The sequence below is a fragment of the Chelon labrosus genome (assembly GCF_963514085.1).
Source record: "Chelon labrosus genome assembly, chromosome: 14".
NCBI lineage: Eukaryota > Metazoa > Chordata > Actinopteri > Mugiliformes > Mugilidae > Chelon > Chelon labrosus.
This window is the reverse complement of record NC_140347.1, coordinates 24792178-24805234: the sequence shown is the minus strand read 5'-3', so window position 1 is coordinate 24805234 and position 13057 is coordinate 24792178. Positions and strand designations below refer to the sequence as shown.

The 13057-nt window shown below is 40.2% G+C and overlaps 1 protein-coding gene across 1 annotated transcript in view; it reads right to left on the bottom strand.

Annotated features, from left to right (window-relative positions):
- Nucleotides 1-1450: 1450 nt before the first annotated feature.
- evlb (Enah/Vasp-like b) overlaps nt 1451-13057 on the bottom strand; it is a gene marked incomplete at its 5' end in the record, with an annotated part of 32208 nt that continues 20601 nt past the window's right edge. The window contains 10 exons of the mRNA XM_084560186.1: nt 1451-1748; nt 2633-2690; nt 2850-2910; nt 3008-3065; nt 3960-4011; nt 4364-4403; nt 4573-4670; nt 4815-5062; nt 5210-5277; nt 7858-7924. Coding sequence (XP_084416312.1) covers nt 1711-1748; nt 2633-2690; nt 2850-2910; nt 3008-3065; nt 3960-4011; nt 4364-4403; nt 4573-4670; nt 4815-5062; nt 5210-5277; nt 7858-7924 — 788 coding nt within the window. The 3' untranslated portion in view covers nt 1451-1710. The remainder of the gene's footprint in view (nt 1749-2632; nt 2691-2849; nt 2911-3007; nt 3066-3959; nt 4012-4363; nt 4404-4572; nt 4671-4814; nt 5063-5209; nt 5278-7857; nt 7925-13057) is intronic.

The window sequence follows — 13057 nt, the reverse complement described above, 5'->3', positions numbered from 1 at the left end:
TTTTTTAGTTGTTCCTAAACCGTTTTTGTGCTGCTGGGGATGGCTGCTGCCGTCAAGGAGTGTCATTGCTATGGGGTGGAGATGCCTGGTCTGGTCTAGGTGGGTGCTACATGTCTAACATCCACATGAATGCCAGGTCTAAATGTTTCCCAGCAGAACACTGAATTGTCACAAGATGGTTATTCACTTCTCCTGTCAGTGGTTTTAATGTTGTGGCTGATCAGTGTATGTGACTGCCCGCAATGGATGGCTTTTTAGAAATCCATCACAGCCCTTCATACAGTGATGTTTTTACCAAATTACAATGAATTTAACATCCACAGATAGTTGTGACAAAAATGTATATAATTTATACAAATATATATATTTATATATATATATATATATATATATATATATATAGTACCTATGATGTAAACCTGCATTCGTTTTAGACTTATCCTTTGAATTTATATTGCACATATTTCTGAAGCACCTTCAGTGTTGTGCAACACTTTAAAAACACAATAAGGCTGCACAGAAACAGCTCAGATGTTTCATATTTCTATGCACTGCATCAGATGTAATTTATGGCACCTATTCAATAAGAACAGGTTTTTGTGTTGGTGTAAAAAAAAAAACACTGAAAAGAAACATTTTCAGTCACACAAAAGCACCAGTCAGTCCCAAAAATCATTCCGAACAGGCACAAAAGGAGCGAGACAACCTCGTTTATCCAAGACATTGTTCACAGTTTTATTTGAATTCATTTTAAACGTAGTGCGTTTCTTTTTTTTTGTTGTTGTCGTTGTCAAACCAGGAAGCACTTTGTCATAAAAGGAGAGAATAAAATGAACAATACTTCACCACATCCTTGCAGCCAATAAACATTTTATTAACAACATGATCACAAATACTCTGGTGTATTATTTATTTCTTTTTTTTTTTTTTAGATTTTAGTTCATAAGATTGCGATATCCAAAGAAGTTTATTATTCCACCCTTGGTTTCAGGTCAAAACCTGTTTTTATTTTTTTTTCTGCCATGGTGCCACATATAACTGTGTTGGGCGAAAAGGATAAAAAACCTTTTAAAAAATGTTTCAGGTGAGATGAAGACAAAGAAAATTTGGTCTCAAATGTAACTCAAACAAAACCAATATATCTATAAAAAAAGTCTGACATAAAATTATGTGCAATAATATTACTGACGTTATTATTACTATCATATTCTTATAACTGTTTCCTGATTATTACCATTGTACCTACTATGCTACTACCACTCATATAACGTTACACTGACAGTCATAAGAATGATAGTAATAATAATGAAAATGATAGTAATAATTAAAAAACTTTAAAACAAACTTGTGAAAAAAGCAAAACAAATAAGATACATTTTCCTTTGGGCCATGGACAGAGGGGAGAACTGGGCTAACAAACAGACAAAAATGTTAAGAAATCTGAGTAATCAGTGCGAGAGTGTGCCCCATTCACGTCTTTCTCTCAGAACGAACAAATGTTACACGGACATGTCTGAGGTGTCACAGTAACGCTGCCACGTTGCGTCAACACCACAGCTGGACAGGATGAGTTGATGTCACAGTTTGGGCCTCCGTTCCTGACTTCTCCTCCTCCTCCTCCACCTCCTCCTCGCCTTCAGGGCCACAGCAGTTGCTGCAGGGGCAATGGTTCCAAAAGGGGGGTTCATGTCTGGGAGAAGTTCTCGAAGATTATGTCGTACTAACTCGACTGAGTTCATGTCTAATGGCTGTAAGGAGAGAGAACACGGGAATGAACGTTAGGTCAGATTTCTTATCTCATGAATAAGAAACAGAGCGAAAACAAAGTATTCTTAAGAAAAACATAAAACCGTGCAGTTTAACAGATTTTACTGTGTGTGAACTGTGTAATTACCACTGGCACATTTATCTACAAGTAATTTACTCATCTAGTTTGATTTATCTTTAGGAGTATTATACAGTGTAGTACTATTCTGTTATAGTATAATAAATTCTCTGTAATTTAATATTGATTATCATTATTTTGCAGATGATTATATTTCATTACAATACTGTATACCACTATGCATACTATATATAAATACACTGTATACGTGTAACATATATTCCTATACCATGTCATAATAACTATATAATGTAATGTACTGGTTCATGTGACGGTTTAGGGATTGGAGGTGACATAATTTGTAAGGTATATGAACAGCTTAAAATATTTTTATCTAATTAAAAAAAATACAAGTACTACTATGTGTTAACATTTAGTTTGGCTAGTTTATCCATTGTCCTTTAAAATGTACCACTGTCTTTCTAGATATGTGATAATTATATGATATGTGATAACACTGACTAACTCTAGAAAAATCCAAGTATTTATATTGTTTTAACATGTGGGAGGTAACACATTATCTGTCTCTCAAAGTGTTTGTGTGTATTGTTGTGTATCTCCAAGTTGAGTTTCCTGGGAATCTAGTGCAACCTAGTGGTTACATCTTCACATTACTACCACACTCCCACAGTCCCTCTGGGTAGATTTCCAATTAAATATTCATTAACATAAATTAGGAAACAGACAGTGTTCCAACACGCTGACTGATTAACCCTCTTCAGGCTTGCAAAACAAAATTAAACATACCATCGATGATTTCGTCCTTCACTTTGTGCAATTCACGGAACACTTCTTCCAAGATTTCCTATTGAAGCACAAACAAATACATAATGTAATAGTTCATCCCAGATTTCTTTAGTTACATTATAAATCTCTGGAAACAAGTGAAATAATCATTCAAATGGTCTTTTGAATCTTAAGTAGCAAGTATTAGCGTGCAGTGAACACTTTGTGTTTCCTTTACCTGTTTCATTCTATCGACGTCTAATGAGTCTGTGTCGCTGCCAGTCCCTGCAGGTCGTACCCTGTATTATAATAAGAGAAATCATTTTCTGTTACACTGACTGTTGTTGTTCTACTCCACAGACATATTCATAGAGCTGAGGAGCTGTCAGCTCTCACCTTGAAACCATTGACCTGTCTGCAGAGTTAGCTCGGTCCCAGGGCTTCTTTGCGCCATCTAGATGACACGGAACAAGGTAAGATGAAGCAGCCAGCATGGTTTTACTGAAATTTCGTAACAGTAAAACCACATATAGACAGAGGTACACCAGCTGATAGACATGCAACACGTGTGTATATACTGTAATATGCACTGACATTTACACCAAGGAAGGCGGTGAGTTTCTAAAAACAAGTGCATTTTCAAGTGCACTCATATCCCAGGTGTGCTCAGGTGTGCAAAAATCTGGCTAAGCTCTCATTCTGTTTTAATAAACTTGAAGATGCTAGGTGTAGTACTTTGTGTATCACAGGGAATCACGCAAATGTTTAAAACAATGTCTAAGATATGACCAGAGTATGATAATGAAGAAAAATAAAAATCTAACTATAACTATAATTATTGTTTTCTTTCAAATGATCAGAAACCTGGATACTGCTATCACCATGTAAACAGGAACATGAATAACCAAGCTTCTTAATTTTTCATACTCTGAACAAGATTACAACCATGATACTAAAGTGCATGTAATGATGCTCTCATCATCCTAATGATCTCATTAGTGTTGCAATGTTGTGCGTTTTTTTATTCTTTTTTACATTTCAGATTAAATCAAATCAGCTCTATTTGCCATGTATGTCTCCATATAAGGAATTTGTCCTTCTTCAACTTTTACCTTTTCCAAGGGAGCACACTTGGAGATGTGTGCAGCCGTGCAAGGTGACATAAGTTGGATCTACACAGTTCCTTAAGTCATTATGAAGCATCATTACATCTACTACCCCGCAATGACAAACCTCCCAGGACACATGAATGCGTTACACAGTGCATATGTAGATTACTCCTGAAGTGAATGATCTTTAAAATAAAGCCAGCTTCTTGTGTCCTCTTTACTGTGTTTAGTTGTCCCACCTGTGGCATTCTGTCCACTCCTAGTGCTGGGCGATGGCGAATTTGGGTCATCCTAAAAAAAAAAAAAAGGATTCGATAAGCATCACAAACACAGCATAATCATCATCATCATCATCATCAGTATCAGACACGGCACCTTAACAAGGAATATTTTGCATTTACAAATCTTCATTAAACCAGTATAGCCTATAGATTTTTTTTCCTGAACCAATGACTTCCTTTCCTCTTTGTGTTTTTATCTCTAAATAATAAAAAATTATCATTTGTGTGCTGATGTAATCACAAACAGCATTATCCTGACACATATCTAAATAATCACCCCAATTATCACGGTATATCACAGACTGAGCAGTTGTTTAGGCTTTAGGGATTGCAAACCATCACTGTTCCATCCATTCACTTACATTTTGGCTGTCCTCTGGCTTCTCTGAAGCTGCTTTCCTTCTGGGGGAAAGAAGAAGCCTCAGATAAGAACAAGGAACTCCATCTACACCCACATCGCTAATTTTAAGTATTGTAATAACAATAAACATGAATCTGGAACTAAAGGCTGATTAAAGACTGCAGAGAGCAGTTATGAAAGCGTTTTGCTTTGTTAGTTCATTGCCCTGACCTTCGTGCCAGCAGAGCGTTCATCTCCTCCATCAGACCTCCACTCCCCCCACTTGTTCGGTTGGCTTCGTTTTTGGCGCCTGACGAGCTGTCCTCACTCTGAGGAGAGGAGAGGAGAGGTTACTTTGAGGAAATAATAAACTTTTGAAGTATTTCAATCACATTCAGAAGAGATAATCCAGTTATATCCTGTGCGACTTGGAGAAGTATCGCCATAACATCGAACACAAATTTGTGGCTCACTCTTTGAACACGACGCAGTTTGGCTCCAGCGATCATAGCGGCGAGGCCCGTCGGTGCTGGGGGCTCATCCACGAGACTCCCTCCACCTATGGGCAGTGGAGGCGGGAGAGGAGGTTGGGGTGCCACTGCTGAGGGTGGCGGCGGGCCTGGCGGTGGCGGAGGCGGAGGAGGTCCGCCCATGTTCATTGGTGGAGGTACTACTGGTGGGGCCACGGATAGCACAGCAGGGTGGCCTTGGAAAGGAGAACCTGGAGGGAAGGTTTCACACATCATTTAATAACTGGCTGCACCTGTATGGATATTTGGGTTCAGATGCACTTCAGAAAGCAAACTGTTTTTGATGTGTATGAAAGAAGTGCTCCACTATATGTGACCTGTGCCCTTCAGGTGCGTACCTGAGTTGGAGGACCGCCGCTCCCGCTCCATGTGTGCCTGCATCTGCTGCTGCTGCTCCATCATTTGCCTAAAGGGACAGGAAAGAAACACAGCTGGTAACGTAATATCACAAAGTCTTGAACTAAATTACTGGCCTCCAGAAACAGTTCAGTCAACCACACTAATAGCCAGAGAAATGTCTTCCTTCCTTAAGGCTGCACTACTTCAAAATGTAGTAACAAGGGATTTCAATTGCCGATTTATTGTGCATCAAAAATGGCAAGGATTCGTATATTCTTCTTTTTAGGTTATTGCTCTTGCCAGTGTATTTTCAAGTTAAAGTCCCCATGAAACAGCTAGTATAGTATCTGTTTACCTGAGCTAAGTCGCAGAAGGTGGGGCCAGAAAAGCTGGGAAAGCATTTCATTGGATAACAATTTCAGTACATTGCCCCAAATGCAGGATGAGTCATCAACACTTCTAAATTGTTTTCCAGTTCCAAGCTTTACATTTTTTGGTAATGTTGGGACAGATACTGTACAAGTGATAATTTGTGTAAAATTGCATTTAAGCTCCAGCAGATGAGATGTTTTTCCTTATTGCTGTCACCATGCTGTAGGTAGTTTTGAGTAATGTGAAAACATTGCAAACTTCTCCCATCATTGTCTTGCCACAGTTTTAATTTCACGATTACAGCACAGTCTAAATGTCTTTTTATGTCATATCCAGCCACCTCCACTCTTCACTTTGCCAACCTGCCTCCTTGCCCATATCAAACCTTCCTCAGCTTTACTCGCATGTCTGTCTATCTTTGATGTGAGAAGCATATGTATGTCACGGCTCGGGAGAGAGAGAGAGAAGAGAGAGCTCGTGGAGAGGAAGTGGAATTTTCCAGCTGTGTGGTGGACAGGAGAAGTGCTGAGACAGCAGCCTCCCTGATGTGACAGCAGTGCAGGCAGCAGGAGCAGAGCTGCTGAGCAATACCGGCTCGCCGCCGCTGGAGAGAGCTCAGTCAAATTAATTTGCGTCCGCCAACAAACACACACATACAAACCTACATACATAAGCACACAATCTCCCCTCACAATCACAGCCGTAATCCTTTGTGCCAGGGAAACAGTTTAAACCGCACACGATCAAATAGAGCCATAGCTCCCCATCATATTTGTTCTCTTAAGCCCTGGCATTTGGTATTCAGATGAACCAATAGGCTTGTCTGACACAGGTTTAAAAATGGCAACAAGGACCTAGTTGTGCCTGAAGCCTTTCTCTAAAGTGTAGAGAGGAAAATCAGCTGCAGTGGAAGTAATGCAGGCCACACTGTAAACCATGTAACCCCCAACCAAAGCATCAATTTGAATATTACTCAAGCATGTTTTTGGATTCTTCAATCTACCACTCTGATTCAAAAAAAAAAAAAAAAAAAACTCACGTGTTTGAGCCATTTTTAATAAAAGTCACTAAGGTCAGCTGTCTGTTCATCTCAGTTGCTTAAGTTCATACTCCCTCGGTGTGACAGGTTGTCGGACACATGGGAGTTACCCTAATCCTAACAGAGGGCACTCAAAGTTCATGCACTGGTGAGGAGATAATCCAGCAAAATATCCTGAACAGAAATCATTAAACATGTGGTAAAATACCAGAAGCCTCACCAGTAGGCACTTCACAACACATCAGCAGCGGAAAGCTCTAAATATAGCAAAGAACCATTTATCTCTTTCAATAATTTAGTCTTTGGAGTGTCAGTCTGACTGAATTGCAGTACGTTTCTTGCATTGCTTCTTATCTGTACTCCTTGTTAACTGAAAAACAGTGAAAAGCCTCTTGTCATGGGATGATCTGATATGAAAATAACACTGCTGCAGTAAGAACAGGTTTGGTAATTTTACATTAAAGGCTTTTTTTCTCTGCATTTCTGGCACAGGCCTCCCTGAGAGACTAAAAAAAAAGTTCACAATGTGAGCAGTAAGGCTTTTGAAAATGGTGACAGTAGGTCTGCCACATAAAAGTTTATCTGAATCAGAAAGGGACACCTGCTCTAGCCCGGATGGAAGCCAGCCTGAACTCTCCGTCTCACAAACATTTGAGAACAAAAGTTGGTCTGGAGTCACTCTGTTGGGAACTGATTATGCTCTGGCAAAGATCTGTCGGACCAGCCATAACATTTGGGCCTGATTTATGCAGTGATAGAAGATTAGTAGAGATGTAGTCATATGTGTCATTAAAGAGTTGGTTGTAGGACTTGCTGATCTAATTGCGAGTGGAGATATTTTTCTCTCTGTATTGGCTGACCCATAATAAAATTCAAATGTTACCAGACTCATATCTTGAACAGCATCTACAGGCTACACCTGCACAACATTTTCTCACAAACATTTAAAGGAGCTATAATCAGTATTTTTTAAGCATGGATCAAACATGAGGTGACTCACACAGAACTGTCACTCAGCAGCTGCATTTTAGCATCTTTCAGCTCATCGTTTTGGTTTTATAGATAACAACTGTACTGTTTTGGTGCACCATCACAACTGTAACAGAACCAGATATTTCCCTCAGGAGACACCGACACAACTAAAAGGAGAATGAGAGCATAATTCCTCGTGGGTGGAAGCGCTCTGGATCTGAGAAGCTTTAAACATTCACACGCTGTCGGTTAATAAATTTTTACCTTGCTCTCTGAGCTTCTATCTCATCTGAGGTCGGTCCGTTCTGGACTTGGCGCTGGAGAGCTGGACCTAAATGACAGCAGAAAAGGAGAAAGAGACGCAGAGAAAATGAAGCTGACCTTAATAATCCATTACCAGTGTTATAATGATAATTCAAATTAGTGCCAGTCAAGACAATTAACTACCAAATGACGGGGAATTAAACAGCACATGATCATATGTCCTGTCTTTTTTTATAACGAGTAATGTGTAATGAAAAGCGTATTAATCCCTCAATCTGCGTAAATGAGCATAAATTGATTCATCTACTCGTGCCGTTAAAGACGAGCAGAACATGATCAGTTGCTTGGCCCTGGTGTCACAATGTTATACTGTTTCTACTGTTTTTATACAGCACCAATCACCACCAAAAGCAGCTAAACAGGACCTAGAGCTTTAACTTCACGGAGCAGGAATTGGTGCAACAGTGGCAAGAGAAAAAAAAAGGATTTTTTTATAGGATGAAACCTTGAGCAGAACACAGCTCACGTGGGGGGACCATATGTGTAATGACATAAGAACACTAAAACGCACACACACGAGCCCATAACGTCAGCCAGATCCCCCCCTCGATTATTGTTCTGTGATGAAATACAACTTGCCGATGGGTTATGGAAAGCAAAAACAGAGCAGGCGAATGCGTGTTTTAAGCTCTCCAAGCAGACTGACCTAAATTGGAAACAGAGGAATTTCAGTCTTTTTCAGGAACAGAGTCAGTGACGACACCCTGTAGCTTCTGCAACATCTGCTTTTGGAGTCAAGGTTCACATACCGGGGAAATTTTTGATCATTTTGTTCTGCTCTTTAAAACACGTACTGAAGATGCATCATTCCTCCTGGTTTCGTTGTAATCAGAAAGGAATGTGGTGCGCTAAAGGATCTGCAGTCTCTTCATTAATGTACAAAAATCAGAGGATCTGCAGTCTCACAATGAAATGCACTGTCTGTATGTTTCTCTTTCTTTCATCCCCCTCTTTCTCATGATATCAGCTACAGTGTACTTGCAGCGTAATCCCTTTAACACCGTGAGTGAGGTCTGCAGATGTAAATCCAGATAGGGAATGTAATTAATTTAAGACACGATAAGATGAGTGCAACAGGACGTCTGCTCGGGGATTACAATCAAATCTGAGTAAATCAGTTTTCAGTGAAGCTGTTCTTATCACTGACCTCCTCTGGCACAATATTGATCTTCATTGTTCATCATGACAACGACTTTAGAAGCTTTAGCACCAGCTTCCTTTAAGAATTAACAAATAGGATGGAGACTTTTTTTAAAAAATGATCAGAGCCAATGAGCTGTGAAGGTGTAGAAATTGTCCTTCATTTGGACCGTCTGATGGAAGGTGTTCCTTACATTACAGTTTTACAACCCTACACAAGCCGTTTTCAGGGTCGGCACTCACTGACAACGCTCTGCACTGCGCACATCTCTAATGGAAGTGACTCCGGCGGGCTGAGGGCGCTAATGGCTGCCATTGATCAAGTAACAGGAACCCAAAAATAACACAGGGTGACAAAAGGCCTGACTCATGCCTACTATCAGATACCTTGTCCTGTACACACACGCACACACACACACTGTTTGAAATGCTAACAAGTAGCAGCTTTGTTTCAGTACCTTTACTTGTGTAGTGCCGTGCATACAACATGTTTATTCACTCATGAGAATGAGGCTGCGCACGCTTAAGCCAACTCATCTCGTCTTTACATTTTTTATGTCATAGGTGTAAATCGTTGTTTTTCAAAGAGGGTAGTGTAAAAATGTCTAGCGGATTTTTCTTATTGATAGACACGGAAAAGTATAAAATGTGTGTCAGTTTCTCAGATTTTGCCCTCATATGTGTGATCACTTTAACTGCCAACTTATCTATCCATCCTTTATAAAGCTAGGAAGGTCCCAGTGATATGCAGTATCTCTTCTACCAAGTAGTCTTGGTCAAGATGGGGGGATACTTTAATGCCTGCTTGAATTCTGATATATTTCTTAAACTCACAGACAATCTATGGTATATAATAGAAGTATATGCTGGTCATGTCTGCCATCAGGTCAAAACAACATCATGCCTTTCACTCTGGGCTGTTATCATATTACGCCGTCCCTTTGAAAACTTACATGTAGAAGTATATAAGTTGGTTTGTTAGAGTCTGCTCATTTAATAGACCAAAGACAACATGTGTCAAGTGTTTTGATGTCTATTGCAATGTACAAACAGGCACAGACTGTGCATGGATTAATCATCTGATCTATAAAATGTCTAAACAATGTAGGACATGTGCATCACAGCGTCCCCAAAAGCATCTTCAAGTGCTTTAAAAGTGATTACAACTTTGCTAAATTCTGTTTAAAGTGACAATAATAAAACAGAAATGTTGATTTTTTTAAATCTAGAACCAGAGGTTGGGTTAATTTACACTGTTACCAAACGACTCTTGAGTGACCTAATTGTTAAACAATTAAAATACTACGCACACACACCGCACACAGAAACTTCAAACCACAGTTGTCATGCAGAGGTTCACACAGATACACAGAGTTTTTGCTACCTACACGACATACTGAAGAAGAGAAACCGGCTGTAGCAGACACAGAGGCACTGGCAGAGCCACTCACTCCTGACCATCTCTTGCCTTCAGCTGCCCTTCCTCTTCCTCTTCTTCTTCCCCCTCCATCGCCTCCCTCTCCAGCTCCGTTTTCCCTCACCTGCCTACCACTCTCTCTCCCCTCCTCCCATCCTCCACTCAGCAATAGTATCACCTGTCATCTTCATGTAACCCACACCAGCAGCAGCAGTGCAGCGAGCATCTCTGGGTAACGTTTCAAAAGGTCGGGTTGGTCTGCGGGCTATTGTCGCTTAGAGGCGCAAATATTACAGCGAGCACACCCACACGCATCCCTGGTTTACACTAGTACATGAGGGCTGGTGTATTAAAACGTCTCAATAATACTGCAAGTGTTGCGTTTGTACTGTAGAAGGGGAATTTCTCCTGACAGCTAATTTCTAGTTATTTATACATATTGTTAGAAATGTTGTAGTTTGCAAGAATTAACTTTCTAATCTTAATGTAAATGTCAAACAGAACGTCTACATTTGCATGACAGATTCCATCGTTTGAGAAAACTGCAACTGAACACAGAAAGTCTTCCCCTTTGTGAAGCTATAATGAGCACATAGTGATAATAGTCATCTATACAACATGTTACCTCTGGCCTTGAGAAAGGGTGACACACTGAACAGGTGACAGGATGGATCTTTCTGATTCACCCAAAACACAATAACAGACCTGGGAAATAATTAGTGGGTGTATTTAGCCAACTGTTACTTATCTCAATGGAAAGTGTTCTCTATAACCCTGAGAAGGAAAGGTTCTGACCTCCTTACCACTAGAGGGTGTAGGAACACCTGCTTAGACAGACAAAAACTGACTACTATTGTTATGATTTCACCTTTATAAAGTGTGATTATGTCTTATGTAATGAGCTGGAGGGGTAAATATAAACACAACATTCATGAAGTCATTCCTTCATAACAAATTTAAAAGCTATTTTCTGTGTTTTCTGTGCAGCATGTGTGATAGTCAACACCCTCTGTATATTTCTTGCAGCTGGTGTCACTGCTGTATCGCCGTTCACTCTTGGGCCGTCGGTACAGCTATCTCTCAAATGTGTGCCCTCTAAGTGTATTTGTGCACTTGTGTTTGGCTGCTGTCACTCGAGCCTCTTTGTTCCCCCGTCCCGTGTTATTAGGCAGATGAAAAGATCTGCTCTCTAGCACGGGACCCAGGGGAGATCTTCTCAGTGACTCATTCTAATTAAGAGGCTGGAGGGGACTGCAGGGGGAGACACACTGCTGCTGCTGCCGATGCTGCTGCTGCTAGAGTAATGACTGGCAAGCTGTGATACCCACTCTGTCTGCCTCTCAGTCTTGTTCTGTCACTCCTCTACTTACATTTGTCTGCGTCTCGCTTTGCGCCACATGTCCACACAGCTCTAGAGGATGAGATCGCCCGTCTTGCATTTTTATTGCTGTCTTTAAATAGACCTTTTTCAGAGCATATGTCTTGACACACAGCAGAAAAACTCCGGACAGAACTAATAACATTAACGGCAGCTCTGTTCCACTGACAAGTCCCAGGAAGCCACAGCAGTGACCGTAATGAAATGCAGACATTATTAATGTTATTAATCACACCTGTGTTACACTGTTACGTGATATTCTTTCTCGGCTGTTGGCTTGAAAGGATTGCTGCTTTGCTGTAGGTCAGCATCCGCAGTCAGTCATAAAGATGACTTAAGCGTCCAGTAGCGGGGAGTAGGTGTCCAGATGAAGCTGATCTAAAATACGTTTTAAGACTTAATCCTGGAGCTCACAGCAGCCGATAAAGAGGTAACAGAAAAGTGATACGGAAGGTAATAAAAATGTCCTGGCCAAACTCTGTGTCCTAGAAATCCCTGGAGTCACATTTCTGTCCAAATTTAAAGAGGCCTTCTTGAAGATTTTCACTTTCATAAATATAGGTTGCCCCTATGGCCCACTGATGAAAGTTTTTCCATATATAGAGTACCAGTCAAAAGTTTGGACACACTTTTTCACTCAAGACTACGAAGGAACACGTGTGAAATTATGTAGTCACAACAAAAGTGTTAAACCAGCCAGAGTATGTTTTATACTTTAGATTCTTCAGAGTAGCCACATTTTGATTTGACGACAGGTTTGCACACTCTTGGTATTCCCTCACTCAGCTTCATGCGGTAATAAAATATAAAAATATAAAAAAATATAAAATAAAATATAAAAAAAGTAAAAAACATTGAATGTGACAGTGTGTGCGGTTCGAACGGCATATATTTGTATTACTGCAAACTGGGCATGAGGCTGTTGCATCAGAAAAATGTAATCTCCACAAAGAGATATCTGGATATGAATACAGAGCGCTAAGTCATCATCAGACAGCAATTTCGCGGGTTTAGAGAGAGATTACTCCTCATGCAAACTGAACATTTCCCACTGCTGCAGCTTCACATTAAAAGCATTTAAGGAGTTGACGTTATTATGAAGTAGTCACAAGAAATGCAGTGGGTTTTGTCAGATAAGCACCGTATATATAAACTACGATGTATAAAAAGTGATCCTATCAGCTATTTTTACAGTTACTGACTGT